Here is an 18,435-nt window from a genome sequence, read left to right as displayed (position 1 = left end):
AGACTTAATGCATCAAAAGACGAACATTTTTCTCCTTCTAGGTATCCAAATATGTTTATCTTCTTCCTAAATATTAATTATGTGTTACGACCTTTAAATTATATTGGATTATATTATTATCTTATTTTAGTAGGCTAGTCTTTGGAATGGGTTTGAAGCATAAGCCATATTCTTGATTAATATCATTAAATCTGAAAGCTTAAGACATAAACAAGGTATAATTATATTTGCATTTCTAAATATATTCTTATAATTTATTTAATGATGATTATAATTAAACCCCACCGGAAAGGAAAGAAATTATAGATCCTTCTTAAACGTCTCAAAAAGTTTTATACAAATAAAAATTAAGAGAGGAGGAGAAAATGAAGACTACAACGATTAATCTACTCAACATAAGATAGAGAAAGAAAAAGATGTGAGGTAATTATAGATTATTCTTTACAAATTAGTTATCTTTAGTATCTTAATATTGAGATTCCTATACTGATTAAAGTGAAATATTTAGTTTCGTTTTTCCTTAAACCGTCGATTTTATTGATAAAAATATCACAAAGTTTATCACTGAGCATGTGTTGACTATATCGTACTTTGATTTATCACTAAACACGTATAGTATTTTCGTAAGTAGAATCAATAATGTGAAAAGAAATAAGATTAAATATTTTACTTTTATAAGTATAAATATGTCAATATAATTTTTAAAAATTAGAATCGAAATACTAAAAATAACTAATTACAGGAGAAAATTTATAATTAATTCTTTATTTATCCTTTAAATATTTTATTTTTGCACTCTAATTTCTTCTAAGTTTTGATTTCTATAAATTTTTTTTACTTTTAATCATATGACATTCACATCAAACATAAAGATAAAAAGGATATCTAAATGCTAGAGAAGGACGAAAAATCATGAAGGCCATTTTCCTTGTTGGAGACATAAAGGTTGTCCTCCATCATTACAAGGTTGGAGTTGGGAGCAGCAGATGCAGGATGGATGAGGTCTCACATTGAAAGTCAACGGGATGTTCTCCTTTCCAAGGAACCAACGTTAATGCGACCAACTTACGTCCCAGAAAAGTCAAAAGAAATTTGATAACGTTGCACCGTTGACCCCTTGCATCTCATGCCGATCGCTCCACCACCACCCATCAATCGAGTCCACCAAGATTTCATGTATACACTTCGATTACACATCGACAATCCAAATAGAAATTAATGGGATATAAGGTTAGGCCGAAGAGCATAATTCAAGCGAGAGCAGTTTATTCAACGCACTGCGTGCTGATAAGTCAACCGGATCGACTCGTAACCTCGGGAGTGCCAACCCACCAACCATACGAGTTAGCCACGTCAATTCAACCATCTCGACCGTTCACTTATTGACTTCTTCAACTGAACGGCCGAGATCGCCTCTCCTTCACCGTTAGCACCGGATCCGGTTCCACTCTGGAACAGCGAAACAGCTATCCCGGTAAAAGGACGAATTCGCCCTTAACGTAAATACCAGTTACACAAATAAATGTACGCGTTACTTCCAAACCGTTATCACAATTGCTATGTATTATTATGATTTGCAATGGACGATAATAAAAGATAAAAAGGTTTTGAAATCCTAAAATCAAGGATTGCACATAAAATATAGACCAACAAAATAAGCTTACACATTTGTCCAAAGATATACAAACATTGTAACGGTTTAGAAGATTTCTAAATTTCCCGTTATACGTATCACAATAAAACGCTGTTACAGTTAGATTGCCGTTATTTCGAAAGCATCGTTCGTGTAGGAAAGGGTATTTTAGTCATTATATTAGTCTTCACCGACCACCCACAAATAATTAGCTCAAGAAAAGGGGAAAAATAATGGCATAAAATCGAAACGAGTAGAAAGGAAGAAAAAGGAAGGGAGAGATTAATAACTCGCCTCTTCTTCCCCTTTGCTTCAATCCCAAGTTCTTGCCTCATTTGGTCGGCTTCGACGCGATCTCGTCTCCCGGGGACGTCGAGGTGGGATTCCATCGTTGGATCTGCGCTTCTCCCTTTTGATCTGAGGGCGAGGTGGAGTTTTAGGGTTCTAGCGTTTCGGGTTCCCTTCGAAATGGGCGCCGCGCCGTCGACGCCGAGGGGCGGCGCGAGGCCGCAGGACGCGGCGGAGAACCTGATGGCCGCGTTCGTCGGGGAGAAGCCCTACCCGCTATCTTCCGACTTCTGGAACCAGCTGCTGGAGCTCCCCCTCACGCTACAGTGGCCGCAAGATCGCGTCTTGCAGGCTTGCCAGTTGTTTGGTCAGTGGCTCGCCTTCCATTTTCATTCTCTGTTTATAGAAATAATTCCTTTTCTTGGTTTATGGAGAGGTTTGATGCTGAATGATCCACTGGAACTAATCTCTTATTATGTATAAGGTCGAAGATCTGGAAGGGTGGGAATTAAGACGTCTACCTACATTACTATTATTCGATAGAAGTCCTTCTGTGGTACAATTGTGTTTTCTAGATGAACTCATGTTTCATAATCTTGTTGATAGGCTATCATAATAATCTTTGATGAATAATTTTCGATCACTGATACTATTATTTGATAGAAGTCCCAACGACGGTTAATGATGAATAATTTTGTTCACTAAATGTGGTTAGCATAATAATCTTGTCGATAGATGCTGACACCTGCCATGTAATGGTGCCCTCTGTTTCTGGTTGGTGCTCAAGGTTCAAGCATATGGGCAAAGTTAGTTATGCGTAATTTCATTTTCTTTTGTTGGGGCCTAGATGTATTCTCTAATTATGTATATGGTTGAAAAATTGGAAAGCCAGGAATGTGGATGTCCACCTTAAGTCCTAGTGTGGCAAAATTGTTTCTGAATGAACTCATGCATAATTATGATGATTAGTTTCTTTCACTAGATGTGGTTAGCGTGATAATCTTGTTGGTAGATCACATTACCTGCCACGTAATGGTGCCCTCTGTTGCTGTTGGTGCTCGAGGTTAAAGAACAAGGGCATTGTTAGTTATGCATGACTTATTATGTCTCTTGTTGGGACTAAGAAATGCAAGACACCATGCAATTTTATTTTTGAAACTAAGGCTGTGCAAATTATAGTTACTTTGTTTTGAGACATGTCAAGAATGTGAATATGCCAATGCATTCAAAATCCTCTATAGTCTCTCTTTTTTTTGTTGTTTCTGAGATATCCAGTTGCTTTAAATTAATTAGTTTTGGAGTTCTATATCATAAATGTTACTTCTGAATGCATTATAATTATGATGCAAGTCTCAGGAGAATAAATATATCGTCTGCTATGGACCTTTTGGTTAGTAGTTTGAGAATTGTTTGCTCAGGAGGCCAAAAGTTCTGAGGTATCTAAAACTAAGATATAGTCTTTCAACTTTCATTCTAGTGTATTTAACTAGGATCTGTATGTGTTGGCATGAGTATTGCCAAATTTGATGTTTGACACTAACTCATATTATGAAGAATTAAAGAGGACTCATATACAAGACAGTATGTCAAGTGAGATTTAGATGCTCATGGCCAAGAGAGCAACTGATAAGTTTAGAAGCGACACTTGAACCTTTATGTCACCTTTCTTTTGTAAAAACCATGGCGCTACAGTTCATCGCATGAATTTCTTGTTGATTTCGGAGTTTACCAATGCAATAGAAGTTGATTAGCTTTTGAATAGACATGGTTTGAACATGCATTTTCAAAAGATAAGATCATAAGTCTCATGCTTGTCATGTGGGATTTGATTAGTTAAATTGGAAACTATGGTATATATTATGAAATTTTGAGAAAGAGTTATCGAAAGTAGGATAAGACTTGAAACAAATATATTTAAAAATCAATTTGGTTTTATGCCTGAAAGATCAACCATAGAAGCTATTTATTTATTAAGAAAATTAATAGAAAAGTATAGGTAGAAAAACAAAGATTTGTATATGGTTTTTATTAACTTAGAGAAGGCTTATGATAGAGTTCCTAGAGATTTATTATGGTAGGTTTTAGAAAGAAAGATATATCCACTAATTATATTAATGTTATTAGAGATATGTATGATAATGTAGCTACTAGTGCTAGAACCATAGGGAGCCTGTCTAGTGAGTTTTTTTATTAGTATAGGATTATATCTAGGTTCCGCATTAAGTTCATACTATTTCACATTGATAATGGATGAATTTACTAGTCACTTACATGATAGACCTCTCTGATGTATGTTATTTGTAGATAATATTGTTTTAATTAATGAGACCCTGAGTAAAATTAATTATAAATTTAAGTTATGAAGGCAAGCCTTAGAAACTAAAGGTTTAGATTAAGTAGGATTAAAACTGAATATATAAAATATAGTTTTAGTGATTTTAGGAATAAATATGAGAATATAGTTAAGTTGGATGGACAGGAAGTCTTTTTAAGTAAAAGCCTTAGGTATCTTAGATCAATTATTCAGCAAGATGGAGAGATCGATGAATATACTATTCATAGAATAAAAACAGGATGGTTAAAATGATGAGAGGTGTTAGGAGTTTTGTGTGGTCATCGGATACTTTTGAGATTAAAAAAAAAAAATAAAATAGTTTTGAGACCAATAATGTTTTATGAATCTGAGTGTTGAATAATTAAGAAGCAACATATACAAAAAGTTTGTTTTACCGAGATAAGAATGATGAGATGGATGTATGAAATTATTCGGAAAGATAGAAAAATAAATACTTTTATTCGTGAACAACTAGGTATTATTTCAATAGAGGATAAAATGAGAGAAAATCGTTTAAGATGATATGGGCATGTACCTAGGAAACATTCGGATGCGGTAGTTGAAAGAGGTAAAATGATTAATGTTAGTGGTACGATGAAAGGTCGAGGAAGACCTAAAAAAACTTTAATAGAAACTATAAATAAAGATTTAATTGCTTTGAACTTAAATAAGTATATGAGTTTTTACGGATCTCAATGGTGGTACAAGATCCATACATGATACAACCAATCCAAAATAGTTGGGACTTAAGGCTTTGTTGTTATTGTTGGTATACAGTGGATCAACGGCGCCGAAGAAGGAGAGATGTGTGATGTCAGATCATGGGTTGAGTAGGTGTTGTTAGAAAATAAAAAGGCATGCTTTTTGTTAGTTGATGATAATTGCAACCAATAGAACTGAAAGCAATAAGTTGCTGTACGATATTTCTCTATTTCCTAAGATAAGGCTAGAATGTTGATTAGGGGTTCCAATCCAAAGAACTGAAGGAATGGTCATCAACTGTGTTTCTTATTAAAAAAGTGTCTCAAAAAACTGAAAAGGGTCTCTTAAAACAATAAAGAATACATTGGGTTATTTGGGTAGTTCAGATCAGGGTTTTTAATTTCGATATGATACCGGTCCGCCAGCAGATCGACACATGGATCGCCTGCTACCGGGTAATACCATCGACCGGGGTTGTTTCCGCCCCGTTACCATCCAAAATCGGTCGGTGACGGTCGATTTTGACCGTCGTCGCCCGCTACCGGACGGTATTAGTCGAGGGAGAAGGAAGAAGAGGGAGAAGAAGAGGAGGAAGAAAAGGGAGAATCTGGAGATCCGACGTCGCTCTCCCTCGACGGTCCCGATTCGTTGCCGCCCTCCCTCATCGAATGTCGCATATGAGATGTCGCCTCCTCGTTTGAGGCAACGAGGCCTCAGCGTCATCGACAACTTATCCTAATCCGCGCGGGGACAAGAAGCCTCGACATGGCGAGAAGAAACCTCGGTGACATCACCGAGGCTTCGTCGGGAGACCTTGGTGTCGTTGGTGACTTCTCTTAACTTGCGCGGGGAGAAGAAACGACATTACGTCGCCTCTTTTTTTATTTTTTTAACTATATATATATATATATATATCGAGCAGTATGCCATAGCGTACCGCTCGTATCGAGCTGAACTCGATACTCCAGTACGGTACAAAATTACGAACGTCGGTTCATATAAATGCTTGAAAGAATTCAAAATCTTCAAGTTGATGATGCTTTTGCTTTTCCTGCCTGTGTTTCTTGCATGACACCTTCCATTTGTTTTGCACCATCATTCGTGGTGTTTGACTGAGTAATACATCAACAAGCAAACAAGAGGAGGAACAGTTAGGGGGAAATTATGCTCAATGTAGCATTTAAAGTAAAAAAATGATATAGATGATCATCTATAAGATGATTCATGGATTCAAGTTCCACGTAGCAATACAGCCTGTTTTCTTTGCTGGCAACAAATCTTGTCTTGGTTCCATGGAGCATGGCCGAAAGAGTTTTTTCATGAAAAAGGATGATTTTGCAAGTACTGTCACTGGAAAAGAAATTTAATTGCAGGGGTTCAATTTTGCATATAATCTTATCACTGCAAATTGATTTGCAAATAGTTGGCTTGCAGGTAAATAATAAGAGACACTTCTGTTTTCTTATTCATATACGCTCTTCTCCATGGACAAGAAAATTGTGGGTGGTTCTTATTTGAGCATTTCTGTTGTTATTTATTTTTGTTACTTATGAATGTCAGTTTCCTATTTATTAATTGGTTTTTTAAGTTCAGTAATGCCTATCTCTCAACTACAGCTGTCTTGGCTTGTCAAACAGGCACCATTGGGAAGGATAGAGTTTTAAGCTGGTTAGAAAAGCATTTCAAATTATACTGATGATACATTTGGTTATATTTTCTTTCATACATATATATATATATATATATATATATATATATATATATATATATATATATATATATATATATATATATATATATATATATATATATATATATATACATATACATATTCACCTATTGGTTCCGGGGACTCTCAGGTTGCATTCATCAAAGATTAATTAGGCTATAAAAGATGAAACACTTGGTTGTGGAATATGGGTTGCATTGAATATTTGCATGTTGTGATTGGTCACAATTGATTAGAGTATGCCTTCTCATATGAATTTCTTTTCAGATGCTTATTTTATTTGCTCTCGATGAATGTGCAGCACAACACAACTACCACACAAACCATCTTGCAAAAATTTTGATTCACTTGGCGTGGTGTTTGCAAGACTTGATCTCAACTTCTTCAGGATCGGCTACAGCTTATCGAAAGTCTGTCAATGCAGCATACATATCATCTGTATTTCTTAAGTTCATAATTGAGAATGTAAAAGGTGCAAATTTTGAAGAGCTACATCTCAACCTTGATAAAGATGAGAAGAGGCAGTGTAATTTGCCTACTGGTATTGGTTTACTTTTCAGGAACTATTTACAATTATACTGTCAGTATTTATACGAATTAACTGCTATCATTTAGTTATTTGTGGCCAAGTAATTATTAGTAACTATTAACAAATTTGGAGACTCCACTTTTATGCAAAAAGATTTCAATGACAATTAAATTGCTGTTTGTGTTATATATCTTAGATCATCATATTTTCCTATTGGTAATTCCATTTCTCTTGAAGCTAATATGAGGTTTTACTACTGTTATATTTTATATTAGCATGAGTGGGTCATTTGCTAGAAATGGCTGACCAATTTTTGTGGGCAATTGTGCCTTTGAATGTGAATTTTGTCTTGCCTCTTGTAGATCAAAGCATTGAAGTTTTCATCATACGAGGCATGCTCAGTTTTGTTGGTTCCTCAGATGTAAGGTATATTTGTTACACTGCTCGAAATGAAAGTCCTGGTCAGAAATAATTTGCTCCGCTTGTTCTAAATAAATTTATATCTCCATTGCAAGTCCTCGATCATGCCTCCTCCATCATGAACTGCTGAATTTGATGTTGGTGGCAATGTCGACTCAACTCTGCTCTGGACCATCACCAGGGCCGAAAGATGTTCATCCATTTATTGATGCAGCAATGCTTCAGGTACGAACAGGAAATAGACACCTTTTGTTTTTCCAAATCAAAGAAAAAACCTATCTATGAATATCTCCAATGATTTCTTTTCTGATCAGGAAAGTGCCGTGGTAGCTTCCACAGTTCGGAAGCTATTGTTGAATTTTATAACTCGTCCGCGCTTTCCTTTTGATGGCTCAACATATCCTTTCTCTCCTGAAGGGAACCAGTCAGGCGTTCTGCAAAGAGTTGGTTCTGTGGCTGGTAATATTGTTCTTTCCATTTCTTTGCATCATTCTAAAGGGCTTCTCTAATATTCATCAAATACATGAGCACCACCACATATTTGCTCTCAATTTGTCTATTTATACTGTTTGCTAGATGTTGTGGCCAGTTTTGTTGCAGAACAGACACTACTAACAGTACCAATTAATACTTTTATCCTTTATTTTAAAAGGTGAATATAGACTTGGTTCATGGTTCTGTTCTATATACAAAATTAAGGTTTCGGGTTTATATGGAGATTCGACAATTGAGAATAATACTTCAAGTTATTGATGGATATCTTATAGTCATTCTTTTCCATAGTTATGTTTGTATCTTTAAGGAAGAAATTTTCTATTTTTCTTTCCCATTGGAAGTTCAGATTATATTTAAGTTCAGTTTCAGAGCATTCAATTCAAGACTAAGGAATGATTATGGCTAGTTTTCGATATGAATTTGCTTGAATTACCCAAAGGAATGATTATAGCTAGTTTTAGATATGAAATGAACACTGTGCTGTTAGTTAATCACATTGCTTCTAGTTAATCAAATCTTGTAGACGTCAAGTGGCTTTGTTCGTGTAACAGAGTATACTAGTGTGCTTTGCTTCCATCTTTCCTGCTTAATACATGGTGGTGACACCTGTTTGACATGTCCAACATTGAAATCCTTATTATCTTGGACTTCTTCAAAGATTTGAGGTGGTGAAATATTAGCTTGAAGATGAACTGCCTCGTAGATTTGGTTATGATGGCTTCGATGTCAAGTTTTTCGTTGTTGATACGGTACCATGAAGTTGGACTAATCATTCAGTGGGTTAGTAGGCATTTCATACAGCATATGATAATCACAGACTATGTTGGGTTGCTTTTAGGTGGAAAGAATCACTTTGATCTTTCAAATGATCCTCCAAAGAGTGAAAGGATTGAGACATGCAAATTGATCAATTGTAATCCATAAGAGCTGGATTTTTAAAGCCAATACTCCCTCCACCACAAGAGTATTGTTTTGATATGCTCTCTTGGGGTACAATTAGCAACCTTGAAAGCTCAAAATGGGCCAAAGTAAGTGAGAATGATCTCAAAGCAGGAGGAAAAAATGTGTCTAGTCTTGTAATTTTAAATTGGTTTCAGTTGGCATGTTACAGAATGAAAGTGAAAGCCTAAAGATGTCCAATGGAAGGCTATAAATGTATTATTCTTCTTTATTTGTCATGGATTTATTTAGGGAAAGCAAAAAGTTTCATCACATTTAGAAGTTCTGCTACTTAAGTATGATGTTTATAACTTTATCGTTTGTTGGTCATATTGAAATTCTACTTTCTTTCTTGTTTTATTGGTTTCTATATTACTGGCTGCAATCTTTATGGAATTTGCATTTTGCCTTCAGAGGACACATTACACCTGATATACGTACTTGTATCCATAATTTCAGAACTCCGTTCAATTGACTGAGAGTTCTATTCTGAATTTTATTTGTTTGAGATTGTGGCTCCCGTTATAAAAAGTGTTTGACGCTTGATTTGCATCACATGTCCTCCTTATTAGAGCTTTAGCTGCTTTTTCAACAATCTTCTCACAGAGCAGTCTAATCATATGCATCTAAATGTCTGCAGCTAATTTCGTGCTACTGCCATATTACACATTCAACTACCTGCTCAGTTCAAGCAGTGCAGGTGCAAGAAGTCCGTTGGCAGAAAAAAGCCTACTTGTTTTACTTGTACTTGTTCATTATCGAAAGTGTCTTGTGGTGAAGTCTTTGACCGACAACAATATGGGGGATGTTGATTCTACTACCTATTTGAGAGAGAGTTCATCTTTCTATGAGAATCCTTACTGCAAGGCACTAGAAAATGCTAGAGACATCCAATGTGAGACATATTTTCACTTGCATACTTCCTGACTGTCAACCGTTAAATAAATTCTAAAAAATTGTTTGTGCTTTCAGTTGATCGTGTTGATATTGAGGGAAACGCACATAATGGACCACTTGTTAGATTACCTTTTGCATCCTTGTTTGATTCCCTTGGACTGTATGTATCACTTCAAATTTTCAATTTATTTATATTTGAATGTTATTGGTCTTTGAATACTGCTTTCAGTTTGAGAATATCATCTCATTTACTCTATGGTTTGTGGGCTTGTGAATGTTTAGAGGACAACTGTTGTGTTTTCTTAGTCAATAACTTACCTGCATATGTTTTTTTGGTAATTCACCTGATTTTTGAATTATGTAAGATTGTTTAACTGCTCGTAGGCTTTGAATATTGGGAGTCAGAAAAAGACTCATTGATCAACTGTAATTATTCAAGTTTAATGTTTGTTGTTGTTATTTTAGCTGGAATGTAACTAAAATTGATGTATATTTGTTTAACTTACCTGTGATTTTTTTGACTTTGCAATCTTAAATTTTCGAAGATTGTTGTCGACTTTGTGGTAACTTGGCAGACTGTAAGGATCACAAGTTTTGTGAATTGCTTCTGAAACTTTGAACTTCTGATAACCCCTCTGTTCTTTTTGGACTTTTTTGTGCGGATATATGCATGTAGATCTGTAAAATTGTTTCACATCTTTACTATTATAAGTTCTTTCCTTGCAAAATTTCCTACTTAGTAAGATTCATTGCATTATTTGTATTCTTTTGAAGTCTTTAAATCTTTGAGTGGTTATATATTGTGATTGTAGAAAGCAATTCTCTCGTGCTTTGCAAGAATGCACACATTAAATTCCTGCAGATACCTTGCATTGGTGTGAGCCTTGTGCATCAGGCCACCTTTTTCTTTTCTTCACTGAGCTTTAAACCATTCTGCTTTTGTAACTTCCTTTTTTTCCCTACATAATGTTGCTTTAATATTCTCTTTCTTTTTCAATCAATCTCCTTCATTTCATGTCACAGGTGCTTGTCTGATGAGACATCTGTACTGTTACTTTATTCCTTGGTCCTTGGAAACTCTGATTTTCTTGAGTATGTTTTGGTGCGAACTGATCTGGATACTTTGGTATGATCTCAACTTACTGATAAAATCACTACTCTTTTAAGTTTGTTGTGCAAGTTGTGCTATGATCTCTTAGTAACAATATTAATCTAAAAAAAGAAGTTACTTTGCATCCTTTTTCAGTTGCTTCTGAAGGAAAATTTTACCTAGTTTTCTTGATGCTTATTAGTTTGGTTTGTGGACAAACATAAATGCACTAGAGTGAGGCAATGCATGGTAATTCATCTTACAGTCACATGAATGCTAAGCACGTTACTGAATATGCATGAGCACATGAACTTTATGTAAGTATGTGCTGATGGCAAGACGTTTAATCACGCTTTTTGCTGGACAGTTGATGCCAATTCTTGAGACACTTTATAATGCTTCAAGGAGGACATCAAATCAAATATATATGCTTCTTATCATCCTTCTCATTCTCAGTCAGGATTCATCTTTCAATGCCAGCATACATAAGTTGGTAAGAACTGTTTACTCTTTTCCCCATCACTTTTCCCTGCATAAATAGCTACTTACACAATTTTCATCTGCAGATGCTTCCAAGTGTTCCATGGTATGAAGAACGTCTTCTCCATCACACTTCTCTTGGTTCTTTGATGGTAATTGTGCTAATTAGGACTGTGAAGTACAACCTCTCCAAGCTTCGGGTAAGGAAAATGTTCTCGAATGGTATTCATGTGTAGAATTGTTTCTTGGTTATTCTTGCCAAACAAATCAAAGATCATTACTTGAAGTGCCCTTCCAAGGTTCTTGGTTTTCTAGTTGTATCTTCATGAAAAGTAATAGCACAACTTCATTCTTATTTACAGTATTCTTGGTGGTTAGATTTACCATGATAGATCAACAACTTGTGCTTTTTTTTTTGTTAGCTTTAGCAGCTAGTTTGTTTTCATACTTCATATACTGCTGTCTCTATTTAAAGGTTCAACATGAACCATGATTGGTGAGGCTCCCATCTTTTCAAGTAAAAATGAAACAAACCAAAACAAACAACCACACACATGCCTTATTAATGTCATCTCTTGTTATTCCAAACATGAATCTTCTAAGTTCATCTGAGTGATGTGCTTGCTGTGATGGATTTTTATGAATCTTAATAAGGTTCTGTAACTGCTTGACATTCTCTCAGCTGCAACCACTATTATTTGAAATCTCTATGGAGTTCGGTCAGGAATCATGCTAAATCCTTCTACTTATAATGAGAGATAAATCTAAGTTATGCAGAACTATAACAATCATCAACTAACATTCTTGGTTAGGTTATGAACAATAATTCCCGCTGTTTCAGCAGCATATTTCTCTTAGGCTTATGCATGTGTTTTGAGGTAGTCTGGTACGAATTCTAGTAAATTATATGTATCTAATCTATGTTTTTTTTAAAAAAAATTCAGTAAGCTCTTTTGTACACATGTCCAATCACAATTGGCTTGGCAGTACAAGTTCACATAGATTATCATGGTAGTCTCTTTGGTTGTTTGTACTTAGGCATATCATAAAATACATGTTGAGAATGCTAGTAGACACCTGCCTTTATGATCTTATCTCTAAGCAATAAAAATTCATTCCAAATGTCTGTATTGATTTTATTTTAATTTTAACAGTTGCAAACTTGCAATTATAGCCACCATAAACTAACTAGTGTCTGTGTTGGAAATACCTGAAGTGAAGATTCTGACACAAGCAACCTTGAAATTTTGACAGGATATCTATCTTCATACTAATTGTCTGGCAATTCTAGCAAATATGGCTCCACATGTTCACAGGCTAAGTGCCTATGCTTCACAGCGGCTGGTTAGCCTTTTTGATATGCTCTCTCGCAAGTATGCCACTTCATTATATCTTTTTTAAAATGTTAAAGTACCCGAAGTTAATAATTATCTCGTATGGCTCTTTTTTTTAAGAACAATAGTTCCTATTACAAAGGAAAGCATTTAGCATGAAATCTGACATGAGACATGGACACAACACAATGCAGACATATTGACAAGATAAATATTACAAATGTAGGATACGATAGATAGGCACGATAACTAATGCATGTATATTTCCTATATGTTATTTAATCTATTTATGATCATCATGTGAAATCGATTAAATACATTACAACTATATATGTATTATGTACTAAGCAAGATTCAAAAGAACAACTTCAAAATGTATACAATTCATTAAGTCAATAATCAAATCAACATACATTTGGTATAATATTTGACATAGTTTGAAGCCTTAGAAAGATGTAAGTATTCAATGCATATGAAGTTACAAGGATACTGAAGCACCCAGTATATAGGGAGTGTTGGTCCAACACGTACATGACCAAGTCGCAAGCATTTGAAAAGTCTGTTCCTTCATATATTATGTGCTTCTTCAATGTCATATGAGTACCCAACACATGTTGAGGAGAATACAACAAGTGTCAGCGTTTAACATGTGCTGGCATGGACGCATCAAGCATTTTAAAGCGCCATTTCTTCATAGCTTATGTACTTCATCATTCTGTTTCCAGGTACACTAAATTAGCCGAGTTGAAAACTGACAAAGTTATAAAAGTATCTGCTGACCAAATGGAAGGAGTCAGCTTAACAGAGGATATGGTAGTTTTCGATCTTTTACACCTATCGGCACAACCTTCTTCACCTATCAGCTTAACATTGATGTTTCTTGCAGTCACCAGAGATTCACATATATACTGATTTCCTCAGAATAGTACTGGAAATCCTTAATGCTATTCTTACATATGCCTTGCCTAGGAATCCTGAGGTACCAAGTGAACTAACTCTTTTTCTCTCTTTTCCTCTCTTTTTTAAACTTCTGGATAAATTAATTAGAATTCTATGTGATAAATTACTAACTCTTCTGCTTTTAAAATAGGTTGTATATGCAATTTTGCATCGGCAAGAGCTTTTTCAACCATTCAAGAATCATCCACGGTTTAATGAGCTCCTTGAAAATATATATACAGTATGAAATGTATTTTTGTCAGTCTTGTTTATGAATTTCTTTTCTTGCAGTTGTTATTGATAATGTGGAATGTGAAGAAAATTAGCAGTCATCCTTTTCATGCAGGTATTGGATTTTTTCAACAGCCGTATGGATATGCAGCATATGGATGGTGAATGGTCTGTGGACAAAGTTCTTCAAGTAATTATCATAAATTCTCGTTCATGGCATGGTGATGGGATGAAGGTGAAGTTCAAATATGATTTTGCAAAGAATATATATATTTTCAGATTTTTAAATGAAAAATCTTTGAATAAGTACTCTTAAATTAATTTGATTATTATGCTTACTGAGTAACATGGTTTGGCAGATGTTTACACAGTTGAAGTTCACTTATGAACAGGAGAGTCATCCTGAAGAATTCTTTATTCCATATGTGTGGCGGCTAGTTCTAGCTCAAGGGTATCTGCATTTTGTGTCTTTTGCTTTTTCTTTTTTTATTGCTTTTTGGTCTCAATGCTAGGTTGGACATTAGCCTTCATTATTGTTTGTCTCGTTAATTTATGAAACTCAGAGGAACACTAAAGGTACCATCAGTCCGTCACAGTTCCTTTCTTAACTGAATATTTAGTGAATTAGTTTCCACAGCAGTGCTTCAATAGGCTTGACATTTTTCTGATGAGTATGGGTTTTAGACCTGTGAGTTATAATGTTATACATGATATCTGCAAATACTGGAATAAGTTTATGAAAGATGAAGCTGCCTAATTTTAGCAACACGGAATGGCAGTAAAAAAAGTGTTAGTAATGGCTCTAAAGCAAAATAGTGAAGTATTGTGATGCTACAACCTGGTTGTCATGTTTATTTTGCCTTTAGTATGTAATGCATCATGTCTTAAATTGTACCTTGCAGAATAAATAGACATCATTCCTATCCTTTATTTTCTGTTGGGAGTAAGAGATGGCAAGATAAAAGAAAATTAAATTTGCTTATAGTATCCTACAACATGTCTGTAATTATCTCTTCTGACAAGTTTGTCGGGGCTCATTAATCTTCCTTGTATGACTAGTCTTATAACTGAATATGGTCTTGTAGATGGTGAAAACATAACAATACCAATCAATCATGTATTCCAAAAAGGTGTCTTCATTCTTTCATATCAAGATCTCGCCATCCTTGTTCTGGAGTGGTTACTTTTTTATTTTTCACCATTTCAAAGAGGCTATTTTTCTTGTTAGATTTAACGCGGTTCACCAGGACCATTTAATAAACAACTAACCTTTTCAATATGTACAGTCAAAGATGGATTAGTAATGATACTTGGCATCAGGTAGACTATGAAGTAAATCAAGCTTTTGACTTTGCCGCTTTTCTGTCCTTGTTTGCCTTTTTGTTATTTGATGTTTTCTCGATACATAAAACAGTGTGATGTCATGCTGTTCTCTCACTTATGGACTTCAACGGATATGACATTTATTTTTTTTATTTGAATGGTTCTTTAAAACAAGTTTTAGTGACTTGGTGAAACTTTCCTACAACTGTCTTCTAATATGCCCATAATCTGACATTCTTTGCTGTTTACTTGGACATTTGCTAATTAACTGTATCATTATAAATCATTAATGTAACAATTATCAATTTGTTATATTTTTTTATAATTTAGTGGTCAAATTTGCAATGAGTTTGTAAGTTACGATGGGATGCCCTTCTGTCCAAACCTTTATTTTCTTTTCTTTCTTCATATAATTACTTTATGTTAAAAAGATTCATTTCAACATCATTTATCTATTTGGAAGTACGCATATGTTTGCCTTTTCTTGCTTCTTAGGGCTGGTTTTATGTTGATTTTCTATATGATCTCAAATGATTTGATGACTTATCAGTTCTCTTTTGTTCTCTGTGAAACAGTTTCAATTTCAGTCCTCATGCCATTAATTTGCTTCCTGTGGAATTATCTGGAGATGTAAGTATTCCTTTAAGTACTAAATTTTGAGGACTTATAGAACTTGTAATTAGACTCAAATTCAATGGGCATTCTTCAAGGCTGCATGTTGTAAATTGGGGCTACAATGTGGTCCATCGTTTCCAAACATATTTTTTCCACCCACATGGTTATTAAATAATTTTTGCATTTCAAGAATTCTGCCCAAGGCCAAGCTAGCACTAAACAGGGCCTAAATCAGGATGGGCTTTTTGACACCCTTTTCCTTTGGCAATTGGTATTTATTAGTAAATCTCAAGGTTGAGAACAAAAAAAAAAAGTTAATTAAATGTACATGAGGTTCAAAAGAACATGTCAGCAACAATGTCAGATTGTGTTCTGGTTCAGGTTGTCTGGTTCAGGTTGAATGCTGAAACTGATCGCTACAGGTTGCTGATAGAAAAATTCCTTCCATATTTTAGTGGCAAAAGGGGGGGGTCTGGTGAGTCTTGGTGGAAGGAACCAGGGAAGGGCAGAAGTTTCTGGTGTTTTACCCATAGTCATTTCTAGGATGCCCTCCGTTTGGGAAATTAAAAACCAACACATACTTTGATAAACCAAGTAATTCGATGCATTTTTCGTGTGAAAATTCCGTTTATTTTCCCAATATTCTTTGAATCAATATCAATCAGCATCCCATAATTTATAGAACATATTCTGTAAATGATATGCTTATTGGTGCTCGTTCAACGGATGACTGAATGTTCTTTTACAGGATGCTTTATCCGGCGAACAAGGCGAACAAAGCGTGTAAAATGAATTTTCATCGTACTTGAGCAGAATTTTCATCGTACTTGAGCAGACGGAGAAACATGTTTGTCCCTACCTTGATGCTGACTCTTCATTCCCATGTCGCGACAGAATGCTCTCAAGTGTATTGTACATAAGAGACTGGATAGTATTCTTGTCATTCTTTGTGTCAATATTACATAAGATCATCAGCAGTATCAAATAACGAGAATTGATGTTCTTATCAGCGCAAATATAGGAAGCCAAAACCTCATGTCCTTGGTTGAGTTGTTTTCAGGTTGCTTCCTGTATTATTTTGTAAAAGATCATACAAAATTTTTTTCCATTCTTCTTGTAGAAGCGATGTGTGGCTGATTCCTTCAATTCTCGATATGGTTTGAGAAAGAAGATGAGCAATTCATTTCTGTCTCATTCGCCTTTCATCAAATTCTCTAAAAGAAAGTTCAAATATAATGTTTGTCATTTTGCTGTTAATTTAGCCTATCTCTTTCTCTCTCTCTCTCTCTCTCTCTCTCTCTCTCTCTCTCTCTCTCTCTATATATATATATATATATATATAGGTTAAAAGGATCTTATGATAGTTATCTTTTATATTTTGATATTTATATTTTAAAAAATTTATATTGTCATATATTTTAAAAAGTTATATTGGATCTTTATAGTTATAAAAATAATATATTTAATTTTTATTTTTTTTCATGTTATTGATTCTGTTGATGGAAGGTGCATGTTGTCATATGTAGAAATGACATTAAAAATAGATAATTTTATTGTATCATTTCTTTTTTTGTCTTTGTTTGGTCTACCCATGACAACATCAGTCGTAATTCTCATCTCATGCATTGTCTCATTTCTCTTATTACGTTATCCTCTTGGATGATCTACCTAACGACAACAACGGTGGTAATTCTTATCTTCTACATTGTCTCGAGATCCAGGTGTTGAATTCAACCTTTGTGAAGCTCCTGGATAAGGGTGATAAGTAAGATGGTAAAACAAGAGAAATATGACGGTGTAAGAGATAAGGATTACCATTGATGTCGTTGTTGGGTAGGTCGTTAGAGAAGATAATGAAATTGAAGGGGGGGACAAAGTCAGAGGGAGAAGTGAGGTAGTGAAGTAGTGAAGTTACATATTTTAAACATCATTTCTACACATGACAACATGTGCGATATCTTCTGTCAATAGAGTCGACGACGTAAGGAGAAACAAGGTTAAATATTTTACTTTTGTAACTATAGGGATAATAATGTAATTTTTTAAAATATAGGGATCGAGATGTTAAAGGTAACTAACTATATGAGGTAATTTATAATTAGCCCTTAACATGTAAATGATATATCAACACTTATCAAATGACTTGTCAACTTGGTATGTTAGATGAATGATTCTACCATGTCAATGTCGATACCATTTTCGACCTTCATCTCTCGGGACATCAAATAAAAATCACCTATGTCAACATACGTCATCATGTGATAACTATAACATTTGAACATTTGAAAATTTTATAGTGATGATGCACTAAGACTTATTACCAAATATTGATAGTTTAAAATTTTATTTGATATATTTTATATTAAAATATCAAGATAAAGGTGTTTATAGTAATAGACTAAGGGTTTGTAATCTAATCAAATATATTATAGAATGTGTTAACTAGTTTGGCTAGT

At 34.6% G+C, this 18,435-nt stretch overlaps 1 protein-coding gene across 1 annotated transcript; it reads left to right on the top strand.

Moving 5' to 3' along the window:
* The first annotated feature begins 1,880 nt into the window (after window positions 1-1,880).
* On the top strand, window positions 1,881-17,125 carry LOC103975292 (uncharacterized). Its single transcript, XM_009390215.3, has 18 exons — window positions 1,881-2,288; window positions 6,989-7,228; window positions 7,579-7,642; window positions 7,732-7,861; window positions 7,951-8,095; window positions 9,711-9,965; window positions 10,043-10,127; window positions 10,991-11,093; window positions 11,425-11,550; window positions 11,624-11,737; window positions 12,792-12,910; window positions 13,597-13,684; window positions 13,758-13,850; window positions 13,962-14,051; window positions 14,157-14,276; window positions 14,401-14,492; window positions 15,940-15,994; window positions 16,728-17,125. Exons 1-18 carry the CDS (start codon window positions 2,102-2,104, stop codon window positions 16,764-16,766), a joined length of 2,145 nt encoding a protein of 714 aa, XP_009388490.2. The 5' UTR covers window positions 1,881-2,101; the 3' UTR covers window positions 16,767-17,125.
* Window positions 17,126-18,435: the final 1,310 nt, after the last annotated feature.

This window comes from Musa acuminata, chromosome BXJ2-2 (assembly GCF_036884655.1).
Source record: "Musa acuminata AAA Group cultivar baxijiao chromosome BXJ2-2, Cavendish_Baxijiao_AAA, whole genome shotgun sequence".
Classification (NCBI taxonomy): Eukaryota; Viridiplantae; Streptophyta; class Magnoliopsida; order Zingiberales; family Musaceae; genus Musa; species Musa acuminata.
Note: the sequence above shows the minus strand (reverse complement) of the source record. Positions and strands in the feature narration are given on the sequence as shown.